The 22,304-nt window shown below is 36.5% G+C and overlaps 1 protein-coding gene across 2 annotated transcripts in view; it reads right to left on the reverse strand.

Annotated features, from left to right (window-relative positions):
- LOC109347972 (nuclear-pore anchor-like) overlaps positions 1 to 17,125 on the reverse strand; it is a 36,784-nt gene extending 19,659 nt beyond the window's left edge. The window contains exons 1-14 of one of the 2 annotated variants that reach the window (XM_019588131.1): positions 16,681 to 17,125; positions 15,680 to 15,826; positions 15,468 to 15,566; positions 14,799 to 14,927; positions 14,605 to 14,697; positions 14,448 to 14,513; positions 10,863 to 10,952; positions 10,694 to 10,771; positions 10,317 to 10,426; positions 9,212 to 9,332; positions 9,024 to 9,116; positions 8,008 to 8,056; positions 1,120 to 1,223; positions 971 to 1,039 (exon numbers count right to left, since the gene is read on the reverse strand). In XM_019588131.1, the coding sequence (XP_019443676.1) occupies positions 971 to 1,039; positions 1,120 to 1,223; positions 8,008 to 8,056; positions 9,024 to 9,116; positions 9,212 to 9,332; positions 10,317 to 10,426; positions 10,694 to 10,771; positions 10,863 to 10,952; positions 14,448 to 14,513; positions 14,605 to 14,697; positions 14,799 to 14,927; positions 15,468 to 15,566; positions 15,680 to 15,826; positions 16,681 to 16,986 (1,554 nt within the window). In that variant the 5' untranslated portion in view covers positions 16,987 to 17,125. Of the gene's footprint in view, positions 1 to 970; positions 1,040 to 1,119; positions 1,224 to 8,007; positions 8,070 to 9,023; positions 9,117 to 9,211; positions 9,333 to 10,316; positions 10,427 to 10,693; positions 10,772 to 10,862; positions 10,953 to 14,447; positions 14,514 to 14,604; positions 14,698 to 14,798; positions 14,928 to 15,467; positions 15,567 to 15,679; positions 15,827 to 16,680 lie in introns of those variants that run through there. The other variant, XM_019588132.1, reaches the window with a different exon arrangement.

The following is a 22,304-nucleotide window of genomic DNA, read 5'->3' on the forward strand; positions in this document are numbered from 1 at the left end:
GTCATAGATATAATATTTTAAAGGTCATGCAAGATAATACAACTCCAAAAATTCCAACTACAAAATAGGGTTTTAGTATTTTACCGCTATTGCTCACATTTTAAGAAATTTGTGGGGTTAAAAAAGAAACTGGGCTTAAAAGGCTGGGTCAAAAGCCCATCAGATTTGTTTTTTATAAATACAAAAATTTAGGGTTTCAAAACAAACTGGGTCACACATGACCCGGTTACCCTTCTTCTCTAACCCTCTTCTCTACCCACGACGGCACTGAAGTTAAAGCTCAAGTTGGAGACTGCTGGAAATGCAGGCGTTGAGAGAGAGAGAGATGACGTGAAGCATAGACTGTGAGAGAGAGGAATGAGTGATAGAGATTTAGGGATTGGTGGGCTCGTCGATTCCACCGGTTTTACGTACCTGCACGACGATCCCACCCGATCCTATGGAGGCGCACCCAAGACTGAGATCGAGCACGGGTTGGGGGTTGAGGATCGTAAAATTGTGCGATCTCATGAGTGGGATCGTGATTTTGACTACCTTGCTTGTTACCCAAATAAAAAACCAGAGTAATTGGTAGAAACAGAGAAAAGGAGATAGGCAATTTCATTGAAACGAATAGGAGAAAGAATTCTCCTCCAAGGATTTTCTTTTTACAGAAACTACCCTCTTAGAAATCTATGAATGAGAAACATCCCCTTCTACTTACTCACCCCATTTAGCCGCTTAACTTCTACTAAAATCATGAAAGCTAACAATAAAAGTTTCACCTAACCTAGGATGCACCCAATATTCACCCACAAACCCAAACAAGGAGTGGCACAAAGAACTGGTAGCAGAACAATGTAAGAACAAGTGAGGTACCGTATGGAAACTAAGAGCACCACATAATATAAAAATATTATTAAACACAGACATATATAACTTGATTAAAAGGATAAAATCAGTCAACTACTGTGGGAGTGCTTCTTTTTACCTGTTTTTGAAGGTCATTGATTTCATTTTGAGCAAGATTATAATCCCGTTCACTCCTTTTGAGGTCAGCCTGTGTGAAACATTAGTAAGCATAGCTATATATGTAACACAAAAAAAGGTATATATGAAACTGCATTTTATGTTGTAAACCTGCAGTTCCTGGATGGTTTTCTCTAAATAAGTGTTTTCAGTGAGAGAGTTCTGTAATTTCTGGTTCATCAATGAGTATGCGTCAGCCATCTTTTCATGTTCCGCTGCAAGAACATCAAAATATTTAAGTTAGTTGAAAAGCTAAGGCAGTGATAAAGAACAAGGAAACTATGACCACAATTGCATAGCTTCCCCCTACAGTAACATCTGCAGAAATGTTTTTGCTTAAACATTCTTAGTGAAATTCGGAAACCTTATCCACCACAGAATAACTCCACAATGAATTGCCAAACCTTGGTATTTTTTTCACAAGGAGCAGTGCAAGTAAAAGAATTAGATAGCTAGACTGCCACTATAAAATGACAATGTATAGCAGCAAGCACAACAATAGCAACCACCCACTATAGGCCCATTAACATTACATTGTAAAGATAACTGCCTCTTGATGATAAACACTGGTATCAATGATTGCAATAATAGAACAGAATTGAAAGGAATTGCCCCTAACCAGAATCAAATGGATTCTGCTAGGATTCTATAGAGTATTTTATTGAATGTAAGAAGAAAAAGAAGAATTATTTGTGTACAAGGATCCCTCGATCCGCACCCTCACTGATTCCACAATCAGTTGGAATTCTCTCTCTAATTCAATAAGTAACTTCCCTCTAACAGTTTTCTATTTATAGAAGCTTAATTGCCTAACTACCCAAGAGTATAATAGGTAAGTTGGTTATTCTATTTCAACCAAACTCCCTTTTTTCCCCTTTAATACGCATTAACAATCTTTGGCCTAGTTTGAGCCTTATCAATACCATCCCCTAAAAGAATCAACTTGTCCTCAAGTTGAAAATCTGAAAATCTTGCTTGTAGGGTAGTTGTGTCCTCCCATGTGCAGTCATGATTATGAAGATCCTTCCACTTGACTAGTACCTCCATATTCCCCTGAGTATCTGTCCTCTGATCCATGATGTCTTCTGGAATGACCTCTAATTCCAACTCCTCATTCAACATTGGAGACAAGGGTTGAGGCTGTTGTTGAGGTTTTAAGGACTTCTTCAGTAATGACACATGGAACATTGGGTGGATCCTGGCATGAGAGGGCAATGCTAACTTATAAGCAACAGGTCCCACCTTCTCAATCACTTGGTAAGGGCCATAATATTTTGGGGCTAGCTTAGCATATGGTCGTTTGGCCAATGATTTGAGCTTGTAGGTTGCACCTTGAGATATCCCAATCTTCCAACTCAAATTCCAAGGCTCTCTTGTGCTTATCTGCTTGCTGCTTCATCAAATTCTGGGCCTTCAGCAAATTCTCTTTTAGTTCTTCCAATACCCCATCCCTCTGAGCAAACAACCTATTTACCTCATCCACCTTAGAGGGAATAACCTCTGCCTTCAAGAGTGTGAGTGATTCCCTGCCATACAAGGCTTTAAAGGGTGTCATCCCAGCTGAAATGTTGTAGTTAGAGTTGAACCAAAACTCTGCCCATGAGAGCCACTCCAACCATTGTTTAGGCCTTGGTCCCACAAAACACCTGAGGTAGGTTTCTAAGCATCTATTAACCACATCAGTCTGCCCATCAGTTTGAGGATGGTAGGAGGTGCTAAATTTGAGTTGAGTATCAGCCACCCTGAATATTTCCTTCCAGAATTGACTGAGAAATACAGAGTCTTTGTCAGAAATTATAGTAGTAGGAAAACCATGTAGCTTAACCACCTCCTTCAGAAACAGGGTAGCTACATCTTTGGCTGAGTAGGGATGACCCAGAGCAAACATATGAGGATACTTGGATAAACCTATCCACCACTACAAAAACATTATCTTTACTTTTGACCTTAGGTAGTCCTCTTATGAAGTCCATAGAGATATCCATCCATACTTCTTGAGGTATGGGAATAGGCTGTAATAACCCAGCAGGGGCCAATGTAGAGTACTTGTTTCTTTGGCACACCTCACAAATCTCCACAAACCCTTTAATGTTTGACCTCATCCCCTTCCAAAACAGAAGTTAGAAATCCTTTTGTATGTTCTGAAATGGCCAGAATGGCCTCCCATAGGAGTCTTGTGGCACTCAGTCATAATGATAGGAATTCTGTTGGATGACTTGGACAAGACCAGCCTCCCCTTATAGTAGTGAATCCCTTTCTTCAACTCAAAATCAGGGTGTAAATTAGGGGATACAGTCAATTCCTGAAGGACCCTCTTCCATTTAGAATCTTATTGCAACTCTTGATTCCATAGGTCTACCTCTTCACTACTGATAATTGAGATGGCAGAGTACATAAGTTTCCTAGAGAGAGCATCAACCATAGAGTTTTCACTCCCTGGTTTATATTAGATTTCAAAATCTAATCCCACCAACTTAACTGCCCATTTGAATTGCTCATCAGAGAAAAGCCTCTGCTTAGTTTAAAACTTGAGACTCTTCTGATCTATTTTTATGATGAAATGTCCTTCCTACCACATAATGCCTCCACTTCTGGATTGCTTGAACCAATGCCATCAATTCCCTCTCATACACAGATTTTTGTTGAGCCCTTAAGGACAGACCTTGACTCCAAAAGGCTAGGGGCCTCTCCTCCTGCATCAAGACTGCCCCTAACCCTTTGCTAGATGCATCTGTTTCTATTACAAACTCCTTGTTAAAGTCAGGGACAACTAGTAAGGGTAGGGTGGTCATAGCCTTCTTCAACTCTTCAAAGGCAGTAATAGCTTCAGGAGTCCAACTAAATGAGTCCTTTTTTAGCAACTCAGTTAGGGGTTTAGCAATCTTCCCATAGTTTTGGATAAACTTCCTGTAATATCCAGTGAGGCCTAAGAACCCCCTTCTCAGAAATGATGTGGCCTAGGTACTCAATGCTATTCTGGCCAAAACTGCATTTCTTCTGGTTGGCTTTCAAAGAATGTTCTGCTAGTAGTGCCAAAAAAGTTTGCAAATGTTGGCTATGAGTCTCCATATCCGAACTATATACTAGGATGTCATCAAAGAACACCAGAGTAAACTTCCTCAAATAAGGACTCAGGATCTCATTCATCAATGATTGAAAGGTAGAGGGGGCATTGGTCAGCCCAAATGGCATGACCAAGAACTCATAGTGTCCATCATGAGTTCTAAAGGTTGTCTTCTCAACATCTTCCTCCTTCATCCTTATCCGATGATAGCCTAATTTAAGGTCTAGCTTAGAGAACACCCTTGCACCCCCTAGTTCATCAAGTAGTTCCTCAACCAATGGAATTGGGAACTTATTTGGCACAGTAATTTTGTTAAGTGCCCTAGTCTACACAAAACCTCTATCCTCCATCCTTTTTCTTTACTAGAATAATAGGGATAGAGTAGGGACTGATGCTAGGTCTAATTATCCCTGCAGCCATCATCTCAGCCACCAAACTTTCAATTTCATCCTTCTGATAATGTGGACACTTGTAAGGTCTGATATTAGGTACCTCAGTTCCTTCCTTCAAGTGAATGGCATGGTCATGCCTTCTTGAGGGTGGGAGCCCATGAGGATCCTGGAAAACATCTTGATACTAGAGTAGCATTTGTTGCAATTCTATGGGCACAACCTCTTTAGCCTGGGAATGTTGATGAGTATCACACTGGATCACTAACGCCCTCCCCCTCCTCCATAAGTACCTGCATGAGGGCCCCCAAAGATAATTATGTCCTGGTCAAAGTGGGATCTCCCATCAGAGTAAATGTGGACCCTGCCTTATTGATGTTTAGAATCATCTTCTCAAAGTTAGCACTGACCTCACCCAAACCCTGCTAGCCATTCAATACCTAGCACCAGATCTACTCCTTTCAACCCAAATAGGTAAAAATCCTGAATCACCTCCAACCCTTGTAGAGTCAGTTTGAGTTGTGAACACCTCCCATGACAATTCACTTTGTGTCCATCCCCAACCTCCACCATATAGGCTTTAGTCTCTTGCACTTTCAACTTCATACTCTCTACTACTTCCTTGGCTATGAAATTATGTGAGGCTTCACAATCAATCATCACCACTACTGATCTACTACCCAGAGTCCCCTTAATCTTCCAAGATTGTGGAAGTGAACCCTTTCATTGAGTAAAGGGATAGTTATAGGGAATTGAGGACATCCTGCTCTTGCCCCACCTCTAATTCCCCCCCTGACTCCTCCCCCTCACCAAGAATAAGCATCCTTAGTTGTTTATTCTTACAAACGTGATCCCTAGTGAACGGTTCATCACACCTGAAGCAAAGTCCCTTTTCCCTTTTCTCCCTCATCTCAACACTGGTAAGCCTCCTATACTCCCCTCTATTCCTGGAACTATCAACTTCTTGAACAGTTCTAGCACTACCAACTGATGATAACCCCTCTCTCCTATTACTACCAGTAGTAGATGGATCCAATGGTACCACCCTATTGTAAGTTGGGTTCTTGTATGGAATCCCAGATTTAGCATAACCCCCACTAAGCCTCCTATTCATCATTGTATTCTGCTGTTTAATGAGTATGGCTTTTTGTATCACTTCAGGTAAAGTTCCCAACTCATACAACCTTACCTCTACCCTCACCTCCTCTTTTAACCCATTTAGGAAGATCCCTCTTACAAAATCTAGATTGATTTCTTGCAAAGCCCCTACATACTTCTCAAATTCTTCTATGTATGCTTCCACGCTATCCTCTTGTTTTAAGGACAACAACAACTCAAAGAGATGTTGTATCATAGAGGGTTGAAAACGTCTTACCACGGCTATCTTGAAGCTACTCCACGTAGGTGAGGGATTGCATCGTTCCCACCACTGGAACTAGCTAAGAGCCTTCCCATCAAGGGCAACCATTGTTGCTTGCATCCTCTCCTCCTTTGTGATGGCTCGCATCGCAAAATATCTCTCCAATTTCTACACCCAACCATGTGCATCATCACCGCAGAAGATTGGAATCTCAAGTCTCCTCCATTTATCGTGACTTGAAGGAAGTTTATGGCTTTCTACCTCTTCCTCGTTTTCGCTTCTCCTCTCTGCGGATTGATTACCACTTGAAATCCCTAGCTTCGAGGCTATAGCTTCTAGCAACTCTTCTGTTTTCTTCATGTGTGCCTTGTTGAGTTTCACTCGCATTTGAAGCTCTTCTCTCTCTTGTCTCATCTCTTCCCAATTCTCGTTTTCTCGTGACATTCTTCACGTAGAAACCATAGGCTATTGCGGTGGAAACAATGGTGATTCTCACTTCCCTCAGGCACCAGAAACGGTGCTCTGATACCAGTGATAAACACTGGTATCAATGATTGCAATTATAGAACAGAATTTAAAGGAATTGCCCCTAACCAGAATCAATTGGATTTTGCTAGGGTTTTATAGAGTATTTTATTGAATGTAAGAAGAAGAAGAAGAAAAAGAAGAAGAATTATCTGTGTACAAGGATACCTCAATCCACACCCTCACTGATTCCACAATCAGTTGGAATTCTCTCTCTAATTCAATGAGTAACTTCCCTCTAACAGCTTTCTATTTATAGAAGCTTAACTGCCTAACTACCCAAGGGTATAATAGGTAAGTTGGTTATTCTATTTCAACCAAACTCCCTTTTTTCCCCTTTTATATACATTAACAATCTTTGGCCTGGTTTGAGCCTTATCACTTGACATATACATGTATATATATATATATATATAGAGAGAGAGAGAGAGTGAACTGAAAACTGAATTCACTATTTCTAAAAGTTAGTTATGACAATGATGGGCAGCTCTCTATTTATAGAGCTGACCTTGACAAGCTAAGTTAACAGATTCGCTTAGCTTTGACAGCTATGAGCTTAAGCCTAACTAACATAGTTGGCCTACATCAAAGCATAACAAAGTAAACTAAAACTTATTATCTAATAATAGACACAAAAAGAAGTGCTGGAATCAGGATTGGCAGCAAAAAGTAGTGTGTGAGATGAATGATTGATTAGAGTAAGAGAAGACAGTCTATTGACTAGATATATTGCAGTGGTAAAGGCATATTGCCAAAAAAAGATAAGGGCAAGCAGGCATTTGCTAACAGGGCAAGTCTTGTTTCCACTATATGTCTATGCTTTCTTTCAACTATACCTTGCTGGTGATGAGTATGTGGGCAGGAAAGTCTATTATTCTCAGTGAGCTTGATTGAAAGTAGAGGAAGAGTGAGAATCAGAGGCAAAGAACAAAGAGGAATAAGCTGCAGTTGGAGAAGAGGTGGTGAATGGTGGAAGAGTGGTGGGTGCCATTAGAACAAAGAACATTTATGCTAGCCATAGATGGTGTGATATCATGTAAAGATAACTGCCTCTTACGATAGAGAGAGATAACTGAAAACTGAATTTACTATTTCTGAAAGTTAGTATTACAATGATAGGCAACTCTATTTATAGAGCAGTCCTTGACAAGCTAAGCTAACAGATCCAGTTTTGAAGCTATGAGCTAAGCCTAACTAACACAGTTGGCTTACATCTAAGCATAACAAACTAAACTAGGACCTATTCTCCGATAATAGACAAAAAAGAAGTGCTAGAATCAGGATGCAGGTGTATATTTCTTGTATCCTTGAGGACAGTATTAGAATGTCTTGTGTATCATAGCTCCCTGCTGACTAAGCAAGGTGGTTAGGGTTGTAAGAAGCCAGTTAGGAATTTGTCAGAATTGATAGCCGTAAGAAACGGCTTCACAAGTTCACACTCAATATAAACAGGTTACCTATGTGTATATCATTATTCATTCACAATATATACAGTTTTCAATCAAGAAAAGCCTCTCTGTTCTCTTTCCTCCCTCATATTCTCTCACCTCTCTACTCATGATAGACAACAGTCTTGGAATTGGGATTTAATAATAATGTTGTTCATAGTTTAGTAATTCACAGTGTGTTTATTAAACTCCCATTCAATGAACAAGGCATACCTCTTTCATCAACAATGGCTTCTGCTTTTTCCTCTAACTCATACAGAACCTGAAAAAAGTTACTAGAAGATTGCATCAACATTAACATAATAGGCAGGGAGGGGGGAAGGTATATATTATTCAACAAATTATAGAGAGCAAAAAAATTGAAAGTATCAAATTCCAATCCCTCTCCCGGTTTTTCATTGTGATAGTCTAAGAACAGTGCAGCTATCTCAAAATCCTGTTCTACATTCCAACACTACACATAAATAGATGGATGTCGTTTTTGGTCAAGAAAAGGTCCTAGATGAAAACCCCGTGTCTGTCATTATCTTGCATAAGACCATATGTGCTTACTAAAGCACTGTCAAACCTTCTGTTTTGTACTTTGATGCACAAACTCGGGGGTGTTTGATCCATATACTCTGTAGCACCCAATGACTTTGAGGGGGAAATGTTACAATACGTGGTATTATGCTAATATAGTATAGAAATGAATACTTCAGTTTATACAATTTTAATTTTCTAGATTTAGTTATAATTAGGAATAATGTTGTAAACCCTGGGTATTGACTATAGATGGTTAGATACTAAAATCTGTAAAGCTGCCATTCAGTTAATTACCAGATTTTCAAATCTTCTTTCTCACTGAAACTCTCTCACCCCTCTCTTTCTCTTTCTATTTTATCTCTTTCATTTTCTTAAACTTTTTATAAATGAGATTATTCAAAATAAGGAAAAAAGTTACAGCAAAACATCTAGTTAAATAGTTGGAATGCTAGCTTCAACTTGATCCAGGTTCATTTCCCATCTAATCAATTTTTAAGCAAATTAGAAAATAATCAAATAACACTGACATTAGACCCGTGGTTCAGTCAGACAGCCACTTCTCAGTATCTGTTAAGCTTGACCAGTCTGACATATGGATCTATCCAAGTCAGCCCAGTCTGGTGTTCAAAACCATGGTTGTCATCACTTACCCTTCATTTGGAATTATTATTTATTAATATAAATATGCATCAGGCCAACCATACCCGTTGCAAAATTGCCTCTGACTCCTTCCTGCCCAATTGTTCGTGTCTAAATGCATCAACAGCCTCTTGGTACTTTGCATACATTTTGGCCAACTTCAGGAAATAGAGGGAGACAGTGAGAATATTCATCTGCATAAACCAAATGAAAAAGGGGCACCAATATGAAAAGTAAAACTTCGATAACTCACACTCCATCCATCTCGCATAAGTGAAGCAGCTAATGCTGTTCCAGAAACACCAACAGGAATTTTTGGGACTATTGCGCTATTTTCATCAACCATGTTATCAACTTCAATTGATGCAAACCACCTGTAAATAAAACAAGGTTTTAGGAACTTTTTCCAGGTTAGTTGATACATGACCGATAAAACACGATCCATGAAACTAACTGTCAACACATATGTCAGTGAAAAATCACACAACAGATTGAACAAACATCAACTTATGTCTCATCCCCAAATCAAGACCATGATTAAGTCTATTCATAATTTTTATCATTAATACAGTTGGGAAGAGATTCAATACAATATGCTGCCTTTGCATAATTTCACAATGGAAGAAAAAATTATCATTATCTACTTCTGCTGTCCAGCTGCATACCCACAAAACACCAGAATTTCTATCAATCAAGAACGAAAACAAATACTGGAAACATTTACTCTAACTTGTATAATTGTATTTCCAATCTCTAAAAAAAAGGAATATCCCATCAAATAAGATATAGCAATTAAGGAATTGATCTGACTTTTAGCTCTGTCAACGAACATTAACCCCTCAGGGGAAAATCAAATAACCACCATATATTTATGACCAAAATGAGTGTTGTCAACAGCAGAGAGCATAGCAGAATGGTCTGGTTCCCCCAAAATCAACAACTAAACCTTAATCCCCCAAAACCTCAAGGAAAAATCACAATCTAACATCATAAACAAATTAATGTCCTAGATCACTGTTACCAACAGCGGACACAACAGTAGAAGGGCAGCAATCCTCACCACCATATGACATCTTCCAGAGGAGAAGTGGCAGATTTTAACATATTACATCCCATTTTTCCTCATAGCTAAAAAACCAAGGGGGGTGGGAAATCAGATTTCAAATGGCATGAAGTTATTTAGCGTTATCTGGATGACAATAACACCAATGTAACAGAAAACATGTGGCACAATACTGCATCTCTGTGGCTTGACAGTGTCAACAACTTATACTGTGAAAAGGAACACATGCTGGAAAACCATGGGAAGATGAGTAAATTGTGATTTCAAAGGAGCAAAAAGGTTATGATTGACATACGGATGAGCAGTAAAACTGGTGAGTGAAAGATTATTAGACTCGTTCGCCTTTTTCCTTGTCTGAATTTCAGCTTCACACTCCTCAAGCCTTTCCTTCAAATCGGCAGCCTCCTAAAAGCACCCAGATAGATATAAAGCATTCTTAGTTATACATTTGAGAACAGAACAAATCAAATGGGAGCAACCCAACGTCATCCCAGTATTCACCATCTTCAAGAATTACCTATAATGACCTAAACATTTTCTAGCTTACAGACCCACAGTATCCAATTTAGTAGCAAGTTTATCTCATCATTATCTATTAAAAAATAACTACTCATTTCATGTTAATCCAAAAAAGGACACAGCACCAACACTGACAGGGAAAGAATAAAATACCTTTTCAACCTGTTTTCTAGCACATAATTCCTTCTCAAGCTTCTCTTTGTAAACATCTTCACCTTGTTTTAGGTGTAACTGTTTAAAAACAGGTGACTTTAGAAATTCAAGCACTTTAATTTGACCAATTTCAAGCAACAGAAAAAGCATAATAACAAACAAACTTCACCTCCATCGCTTTTATCACACCCTCTAGATCTGCGGCTTTTCTTGACCATTCCTCATAACTTTCTTTATACAACTCATTTAGCTTATTAACCTAAAAACATGACACAGTCCAAATGCATAATAAAATACACAAGTAATTAATGTGAATATCTTGAAAATTACATCAGAGTGTATATCTTGTCAATAAAATTGTACTCTCACAAAATATACATTTGTGCTCCCAAACATGAGTTGGGGTAGTTATTTTTTTCACTTTTCTTTGGTGTTCTGCTCAAAGCTGCTTCAGACAAGGGAGTTACTATCTCATATATGCAAAGGTAGTAGGATTTGTCTATCACTTCCTTGCTTTGGAGGATCTCTTATTATCATAATGGTTGTACTTCAACTCCCCACTCTCATTAAGTTTACTTTAATATCACAAAAGGACATCTAATATTTGACATTCATAAAAGAAAATGCCCCATAAAAATAACCGGCACATTCATTATATGACAGGTTAACCTAATAAAAACATGCCTAACATATGAAAAGTAAGTGATATGTAAGAATCACCAATAGACACGGTGATTAGGAGAAGGAGGATAAATTTCATGTGCCTACAAGAAACTAAGTGGATTGAGGAAAGACAAGAAAATTAAACGCTCCAAGTTTTAAGTTATGGTACACAATTAAGAGTCTTAAGACAAGATGAGAGATATAGTGGGTGTAATTGTAGATAAAGATTGGGAGAAGGATGTGGTAAATATAAAAAGAATAGGAGATTGGCTAAAGTTTGTAACAAAGAAAGACACCTATGATGAGATTAGTGCTTATTCACCCTAGGTAGGGCTAGACGAACATCACAAGATATGATTTTGAAAGTATTTGGAAGGCATAGTAGGGGGAAACTAGAGGATTTAAAGGTTTTCATGAGGGTTATAGCAAGGAGAAGCTAATATAGAAGGTAGGACTATTCTAGATTTCTTATTTACTTTTGATTTTACAATAGTCAAGACATGTTTTAAGAAACTGGAAGAGCATATTATCATATATAATAAGACTAGGTTACACATTCTTAAATTGATTTCTTTCTCATAAGGAAATCATATAGAAAGTTATACTTAGACTGCCCAGTCATAACTGGAGAGAGTTTGACGATCTAACATAGAGTTTTGGTTATGAGTGTCAAGGCTAGTAGTAGAATAGTGAGAAAATGTCAAGATAAAGTCTCAAGAATCGAATGGTGGAAATTGAAGGAATAGGAACATAGGAGCTTCAATTAAAAGGATTATGGAGGAAGGATTTTGAATACCGATATGTAGGAGTAGGTGGCCAAAGGAATTAGAAACATAGCAAAGAATATATGAAGTTAATCAAGATGCATTCAACAAGAGGGTAAAGAACCATGGTGGTGGGACAAAAGTGTTCAAAACAATGTTAAAGTGAAAAAGAAATGTTATAAAGCATGGTCATTGTATAAAAATTTTGAAAGTTGGAAAAATACAACGTATTTAAGAAAGAGACAAAGAAAGCGAGGAGCAAAAGAAAGATAGAGTGTGTGATGGGTTATACAAAACTCTAGGTAGGGAGGGGAAAGAAGTGTCTACAAACTTCAAATGGTAGGGAAAGAAAGACAAAAGACTTAGACCAAGTGAAATGCATTAAACATGAAGATGCAAAAATCTTGGTGAATGACAAAGATATTAAGCAAAGATGGAAGAACTACTTTCACACGATTTTCAATGATAAACATGATTCCTTTCATTCTGATAGAGTAAACACAAAAGAGGAGGAAAAAAATTATGCCTTTATCGTAGAATGCGAGAATTGGACGTGAAAGAAGTTTTGAAAAGGATAGATGATGATAGCGGTTCAACTAGATAATATATTTAATGAGGCATCGAACGTTCTAGGAGAGCAAAGTTATATACTTGCAACAACCATTGATAGAGATATCAAAGGAGCCAAAGGGATATGCACATAATTTTCAATAATTTAGAGAAAGTGTGTGATAAGGTTCCTAGAGAGGTATTGTAAAAAGCTCTAGATAAGAAAGATTTATGAATGGCCTACACTCGAGTTATCAAGGATATGTATGATATGGTCAAATCAATGTGTGAACACGAGATGAGGTCTCAAAAGATTTTCCTATTGCCATACGAAAACATCAATGGTCAACATTGAGACACCACTTGTTTGAATTGGTTTTGAATTTGCTTACTGAGCATATTGAATAATCGGTGCCACAATCCATATTTTTGTAGTTGATATTGTCCTAGTTATAGATTTAAGAAATGAATAAAATGGAAAGTTAGAAATGTGGAGACAACCTTTAAAGGGGAGGGATCTACTTACTCCAAGAGTAAGTTTTTTAAACTTACTCCTCATCCTCGCCATCAATTCTTGGGGAATCTAATGATTTGAATTAGTGAGTAAATCTAAACTATTAAATGTCCATAAAATTGATGGCTAGGATGGGGAGTGAGTTTAAAAAACTTACTCTTGGAATAAATGGATCCCCACTCACCTTTAAAAGCACATAGTTTTCTTGTAAGTTAAAGTAAGACAATGTATATGAAGTATAAGTTGAGCAAAAAATGGACAAACACTATTATAAAGGTAAAGATTAAAGATCATATCTTACTATATGTCACTATATTTAAGTATTTGAAGTCAATTATAAAACCTAATGGGGGATTGACAAAAATGTAAACCATAAATTCAATTGGGTGGATGAATGACTAAATATTTAGTTGTCATAAATGTTAGAAAGGTGTCACTCAAGCTTACAAGGAAGTATTATCACACATTTATAAGACCTGTGATGTTATATGGGACTAAATGTTGGGAAGTAACATGTCAACAAAAGAATTAATTCCATGTAATAGATATGAAAATATCATGTTGGATAAGTGGACACAATAGAGGAGATAAATTACAAATTAATGCATTAGGGTGAAAGTTATAGTAGTTATTGTTGTAGAAAAGATGATAGAATCGCATCTTATAGGTAGTATGGACATATGTACATGAGATTAATAGAAGTCTCACTAAGGAGAGTAGATTAAATGAGGGTTAGTCCAATTTCTAGAGGATGATAGGGGTAAAAAGCTATAGGAGGAATGATTAGGAAAGATTTAATGATTAATGTTTTGTCGGTGAACATGATTTGTGATAAATCATTATGGCGTCGTTTGACTTATGTAAATGACTACACCTAATGAGATTAAGGCTCATTTGTTGTTGTATATGAACTCTCCTTGGAATGAATTACAATATGAATGTATACAAAAAGGTTGAGAAGCTTGGTGAATTTCAAATTTTCTCAGTTCCTTTGTGTAATCAGCTTTTCATGCTTTGGAGGAACCGTACTCCCCCTTTTCTCTTAGATAAATTAAGGGATCTATTATTTCGCATCGTCCTTTATTTCATCATTGTTTTCAAGCATGATAATCGCCTTTTTTGTTTGACTCCTCATCCATCTCCAATAAATTCCACTATCATGCCATGAAGCTATATTTGAAACTTAACCATATTAAATCCATGCCTAAAAAGATAAATAGGGGGGGGGGGGGGGAATGTGGCAAAGCCTTCCCAGAGCACTCACAGTGGAGAGTTCAGTAGATAATCGCTCTTCATTGGTTGCGGCAGCATCTTTAGCAGAAATTAGTGCCTTAAAAGGAAAAAGGAAGACGGATAAGCCTGCTTTGATTTAAAATGAACCCAACATTCATATTTTAAGAAAATTAGTTGAATTTTTCAACCTCTTGTGTAGATTTAAGCCTCACTTCTAGCTCCCTCACTCTATCCTTGTTCCACTGTAGAGATTTAGAGCATTCACTGAATTGTCTCTCTACCTGAAAATGTTTACAATAAATCAAAAATATTGAAGTGGCAAACGACAAGGAAACTAAAATAAAAAAATAGTAATTTTCTATTAAATATTAAACTTGCTTACATCTGTAAGTTTGGAAGACATATCAGCATCCAAGTCTGTGTGTTTTCTACGGAGCTCAAAGAAACTGTTAACTTTAGCAGTCAATTCATCATTAAGCCAAGCATTCTGCCTCTCAAGAATATCCTTCTCCTGCTTGCAAACATTGTATAGTTATAGTGAAAGCAAATACTAGTTTTCACATATGAAACAAGAAAATGTGCACAACAAACAAGATCAATAAATTAAGATAGAGGTATTTTGACACCCATTTAAAACAACAGCAATTCACACATCTCAATTGAAGTGTGAGAAACTGATTAGCATCACTGTATGCCCTTTTTATGATTGGCATTGGTATATGCCATTAATATAATCCACTTAGAAATGAAATATTAAGAGATAAACACAGTCAATCAGTCAAAGAATTCAGTGCCAATAGTATTATCACAGGCAAAAGTGTATAAAGGGTGGCCCAGTTCATGACACTAGTGGGAGTCTAGAGAGGGTAGATGTATGTAATCTTACCCTCATATGTGAAGACATTGTTTCCATGATTAAACTATTTTAGACACATATAGCTTACTATCCAAATTTCATTGGAGAACTTCAGAAAATAATATCCCCTAAAAATCAGACGAGTCCAAACAAATCAAAAGAATAACAAATACAGGAAAACAACAAGGAAAATACCTGTTGGAATCGGGTGCAAGCAGACCGCAATCGCCCCAACTCAGCCTCAACTTCGCTCAAACGGGCCTCTTTATGAGCAGCATTTTCAGTCAAACGGACCTTCAACAACACCACACCATCAAACACAAGAAAGAAAGCATCATTACAAGTATTCACCTACAAAACAAAACCAAACCAACAATACTAACACCACCAAAAGCAAAGGAACTCACAATCTTATCAAGATAACTCTTGATGGTTGCATTCTTCTCGCTAATCTCCAAATCCTTCTGCTCATTCAACTCAATCAACTGCCTCTTGGACTTATGAAGTTCCCCCACCTCCGTCCTCAAACTCTCTATCTCCCTATCCTTCTCAACCTAACAACCAAATAACACCATCAAACCACAACAACGAGAGTAATAACAGAAATGTGGGGCCCATTTGTTTAGGATTAAAAATGCAATTCTGACTGTGTTTCTGGGTTCACGTTCAGAGCCTCTAAAATCGCGTTTGAGGATAAAACATAGTTTGGACATTGTGCCAACGTGTTTGGAAATTATAAAGAATCATGTTTGGGTCTCGAGATCACATTTGCGAGAGGTGAGAAAATGCAACTTTTGCATTTAGTTAAAAGTTAAAACTTTTACACATACTTTTCCACCAAATTTCGTTTTAGAATAAATCAACCAAACATGAATCACTTAACTTTGATCTCAATTATAGTCGAATTCAGTCATTCGGAATCATGTCTTGCAAAATGCTTACCATGCACAGTGACGGGCAAAAACGAATTTGGGGCTGTTTGGAAGAGATAATAGAAAGCTTATTTAGCTTCTCTCATTATATATGCACTCATGCTGAAGCTTCTTAGAAATAACTTATATCCTTCATGCCAGCTCTTTTTAGCTTATTTCAGTAAGTGTTGCCAAAGAAGGTATGAAGCAAGCTAAAAAATATAATAGAAGATTATAAACTCTAATGTTATAAGAACTAGCGCTTATTAAGTTGTTTACCAAAACACTAAAAAAAGCTAAAAACCATAGTTTATCAGGAAAGCTAATTTCCACCTCTCTTTTTTGAAAAAGTTTTGTTCATTGTGAAAGCCTATCTAAACAAATGTGCAAATGTGAAATGCTTTTTTAATCAAAATAATCACTTAAAAACAATAAACCTCAAACAAAGGTACAAATTAAAACAAATCAAAACAACAAAGAGAACATGAGGCTAGTACCAATTTCAAGTTAGCTTGATGATTCTGAGATTGCGTTTCCGCAAGTTCACGTTGCCGTTGATCAAGGGAGGATTGGAGTTCCGAAACCTGAGACTCGAACTTGGAGAACTCGGCGGCGAGGGAGAGATACTTCTGCTCGATGAGAGAGCAGTTCTGCTCGGCGTTGATGTCTGCGGCATCAGCCCTAGCACGAACGGTGTCGAGGTCATGGAGGAGGCCTCGGATGAAGGCGTCGGCCTTGGCGGCGACGGTGGCGGTATCACCGGCGCACCGGGAGAACTCCTCGTCGGAGATGAATAAGGGCATTGGTAAACCCTAAACGGAGAGTTTGGGAAGAAACTGGTGGTTATTTTTAGAGAGAGAGAGAGGGAAATGAGAATTTGAAGAGGAATATAAACGAAGAGAATTTGGAAAATGGGGAATGAGAGAATCGCAATTGAAAATTGTAAATCGGGAGAATCAGTGTCGAATTTTTAGTGGGCTCATTGGAAATGTATTGGGTTGGGCTTATTGGAAATTTGTATTTGGTTGGGCTCATTGGAAATTTATATTGGGTTGGGCTAATGGGAAGGCCCAACAGAGTTGGAATTTAAATAAAATATAATACACAATTATCTTGTGTACTAATTCTCTATTGGGAAACATTTGTTGTCTCATAAGGAGTGATGTGATATTTCATATATCATAGACTTGTGATTGATTTAAAAAATGTATTTAAATTAAAGTTTAATTATTAAATATTTTTTTGATAAATCATTGAGATTGCGATTCTTGCATATAAAGTAGCACAATTTATGGAACAAAAGATGTAATCCATTTCTCTCTAGTGTTACACTCTGGATTAAAAAGAGAAAAAAAATATTTTAAATTTTTATTTTAATTGAAAAATAATGTAAAATCATAGTCGTTGAAATTTTTTATTACTTGTTACAATTCTCGTCCGGTACTGAATTCCCCGGTACTCGAGAAGATCTTTATCCATTTTCAACATACACAATTAAGCATATCAGATAGACCTTATCTCATACAATGTTATTTGTCAATAAAAATATGTTATGACAATACAAGTTTAAACTTTTGTTATTTTTGTTTTGTTTTATTATCATTGGTGGAGAACATCGTACGGGATAAGATCTTTGACAGGAGATCTATATTGATATTAGATATGGTTTCTTATATTTGTGTCTCATCTATTAATTGAAACTTTGATAGACACAATCAAAACAACCTTATCAAAGTATAAGTTAAGCTAGTAGAGTTTATCTACATATTCAAGCTTGATCATTTGTTTTTGGGCTTATATCATGATTGCTCCTAAATATCTTCAAGTTCATCATGAGTTGGTCTTTGTATGTTTTCTAACACCTATTATTGACTTCTTCTTCGACAAATACTTAGTTGGTTAAAGTGCAATTCAAGGAATATTTCTTCTTCCGGCATGAATACAATTTCTTATGAATATGGTGATATGCACTATCAAGCTATAATATCCTGACTCTTCAAAATGAACAGAGATTTTTTTGTTCTGGGTCTTATATCATATAGTGTTTTCTCACCAATAATAATATAAATGAATGTTTAAATTTTGTAATAATAATAATATATTATCATTGATGTGAGACATTATATGAGATACGAATTCAGATAGCGGATCTTTATTCCTTCAAAATATAGGCTACTAGGGGGGTCAATTATGTTAGAAGCAATCCTTCATGTAAACTTTAAATTCAAATCCAAAAGTAAATCAATTATAAGTTTTTAAAACAAACATAATAGAAGGTTATCAAACTTACAAAAATCAGATACATAAAACTTTGATAGATTTTCCTTTTATTTGGACTAATGCATGAGTATTTTCCTCGGAAGCCACATGTTCCCTTAAATATTATTAGGAGAATAAGTACTTATACATAAAATAATGAAATGTGTATAATACATCAGTTATACAAGTATCATGATAATACCATGGAGAAGAGTAAAGTTATATCCTTCTATTAAATCTTTCTAATAATCCTCTTATGCACAAGAAAGTGATACGTGTAACTTGTAAGCTAATAATTAATAAATAAAGTATCACTTTGTGACATATGTCACTTTCTTGTGGGTAAGAACATTTAGTAGAAGAATATATTATTTTTCTTAACAAATAATCAAGATGTGGAACTAAAATGTTATGGTATGATGCATGATTATCTATAGTAACTACCATGCACTCCTAGGATATTTTATGGTAACAATGAATTTCTCAATAATTTAAGTCATGGACTTCAAACAGAACAACATATAATTACGAGCTACTGATCTACCAAAAGTCAAACTTTGAAATCTGTACTATAAATCATAGTCAAGGACAACGACATGGACAATATTTTTCGAAAGAAACTTTCTACGTTAACTTCAAAAGTGATCCTAATTATTCATGATACACTATTGGCTCCTTAATTTATATAGCACCACATCTAATGCAAAAGATTTAGTGAAAAAAGTTTGGGTTATTATCTTATGTTAATCAATAGTAATCATATTTTCATAATCGACAATTTTGAATTGTCACTTAGTTTTTAAATCAGTTTTTGGGGATGTGTATAAGGATAAAAGATGAAAAATAATAATCTAGATTTTGTATGAGATAGATATTGCCATTAGTGGAAACATTTGAGTGTTAAATCTAAAAAACTCTCAAGTTTCACATAGAAGAGTTTTGAAAAAAAAAATAACTTACATACATAAGAGAGATGAGGAACTTGGAAAAAATACCATGTTATAAATAGGCATTTCCCATCATTATAATTCACTTCAAGTTGAATGTGTTTTCATTCAATGTTTTCTTTCTCCCTCATATTTTTTGCCGATACATTTCTGGTAAACTTCTCCCTATTTCTTTCCGTAGTACTAAGAATTGGTAGAGACAGTCAAATTGTGGGAATTTGGAGAACTACACTAGTAGTCAGATTAAGGGAAAAGAATTGGCATGAATAACCATATTATGGGCATTTCGAGAACTGACACTAGTAGTGAGTATTGTGAGAAAAGAATTGGCACGAGTAGCCATATTGTAGGAATTTCGAGAAATGACATTGATAGCCATATTGTGGGAATTTTGAGAATTGGCAATGATAGTCATATTGTGGTTGGTGTATTCGAGATTGGTTCTTACAGTGCAATAAAAATTCAATAAGAGAGATCTAAACTGTTTTATCATGGGGATGACGTGGTTGATAGTATATTTGCACACTTTGGGTTACGCCACGAAATGTCTTAAAGAGAGCGACATGGTCGTGACTCAGCCAATAAATTTTATTTCGTGCCATTTAGAATTGTTGCAAGCTACGGTAACAACAATTTTAAGACGTTTTAATTGCAATTATCATAGATAATATTAGTGGACCGAACAGCTTTGACCTGAATAAACCATTTCGGTTTGCTGGGACAAATTTCAAACAGTGGCAACATAAGATGAAAATTTTCCTCACTATGAGAAAAGTTGCTCTCGTTCTGAAAATTATTATCCTAGTGTTGCCGAAAAAAGCTGAAAAAGAGAAATGATAAACTAGATATTGAAATAGTTCTCTAGAATGAAAATAATTACTTTTGTAAGAATTTAATTTTGAATGGGTTGTCTGATGATCTCTATGATTACTACAGTCTATACAAGTCTACAAAATTAATTTGGTATGCACTTGAAAAGAAATATGGTACTAAGGAAGCTGAGACTAAATAATATGTAGTTAGTCATTACCTTAAGTATCACATGACTAATGATAAATCAGTAAAGTCTTAGTCCAATAAGATACATAAAATTGCTCATGAAATTATTTCTGATGGTATGCTCCTAGAGAGTTAAACTCACAGAGCCTATGGATGTGTACTCGTCGGATATACTTTAAACAACAAGGCGTACATTTTTTATGACCTTAACGCAATAATGATTATTGAGTCTAAACGATGTTGATTTCAATGAAAAAGAAATTCCCTTTTAAATTGAGGAATAGTGATGACACATCAACTAGTCACATACATGTGATTAGAGTAATGATAAAAAATGAAAGATTTAAAATAGAACCTAGAAGAAGTAAGAAAGTAAGAAATACTAGAGATTATAGACCTAATTATATGGTCTATATATTGGAGGATGATCCATTAATTCTCCAAGAATTTTTTACTTCTTTCGATGCTGATTTATGGCAAGAAGTCAATAATGTTAATATGGACTATCTAGAGTCTAACAAGAAACAAACTATTTTAGCTCAATCTGTAACGCCCCGAAAATCATTTCATATTTAATCTCTTAGAAAAATGGATAAATTTTTATTTCCCTTTTTTTTTTGTAATTTATAACTTACAAATCATTTTGACTTTTACCTTATTCCATTTTCAAGACGTCACATTTTTAAACATTGCGGAAATAAAATTCTTAATACATTGAAGATAATTAAATGAACACAATTCTTTTCTAAATACTCCTAATTCATAAAATTCTTGAACAAATACAGAATTGTTTACAGGGCGAAATCTAATCATCGCCACAAATAAAAAACAACTGAAAATACAAAGAAAAGACATTGGCATTACAAAAAGTACCTCACACAGGTTCATATCACAACAAAACAAAAGAGAAACCTCCTAAACCGGAGGTGCACTGGAAGCATCGCTAGGGTCTTCCTCCACTTCCGAGTCAGAAGAGATCTCAATGACCTCAACTGAATCCTCTATGCAGATAAGCTCTACACAGTCGTCGTTGACTTCCTCCTCCTCCACTTTATCCGCTCCCCAATCCATCAAGGGCTCCGAGGTGTACCCCTTGGCATGGCCCCGTTTGTCTCTCTTGGTGCCGATCCTGATGATGTTAATCCTGTTTAAGGTAGGTCTTAACAATTTCTGGTACGCCTCGAGTTTCAACCGATACAGAAAGTCCGGCGGTTGCAGGTCTTCGGTTGGGCAAAGTGAATGATGCCTCCTGAACTGCGTAGTAAGGTGGAAGATGCAGAACTAAGTCATTGCTTACCCAATCCAGCTACAGGTTGCAAGGACCTGTGTAAGTGTGTCGATTACCCTCAATACTCCATGTCCTCTCCTGGGACATAGTGAAGCGATAACCTCAGATCAGTGCTGATGGGTCCATCGGAACATGCATACAAATACACCAGAAGAAAAGAGAGGGAGTAAAACATCCATGAAGGAGTAAAACATCTATGAAAAACTTGTCATCGACGTCGTGGAATTACACGGAATAATACACAAGACAACACACTAGTACAGATATATCATGTGAACATACAAGCATATAATAACGATGACCGAAGTATAAAACTCGAGAATTTAGAATCAAGGATGCATGAGTCCACCATCCTTACTCCTTTATCCTCCCAATAACTGAGAGTACAATTCCCAAAACAAGCCGATTTGATCACACCAAAATTATTCCTCGCAAGGATATATGATCGATCTGTTCCAACGGAACTGTCCATTTCAGGACGGTGTCGTATCAAACACCTTTTGGCATCCCTCTCATCGATCCTGATTGCAAAGAGGGGTTGTCAGAGGTCGTCTAGTGTACGCTGTGAGCACTGTCCGATCCAACAGAATACCTCATCCAGGAATACATGGGACTCGTCTCACCTAGA

This window comes from Lupinus angustifolius, chromosome LG05 (assembly GCF_001865875.1).
Source record: "Lupinus angustifolius cultivar Tanjil chromosome LG05, LupAngTanjil_v1.0, whole genome shotgun sequence".
Classification (NCBI taxonomy): Eukaryota; Viridiplantae; Streptophyta; class Magnoliopsida; order Fabales; family Fabaceae; genus Lupinus; species Lupinus angustifolius.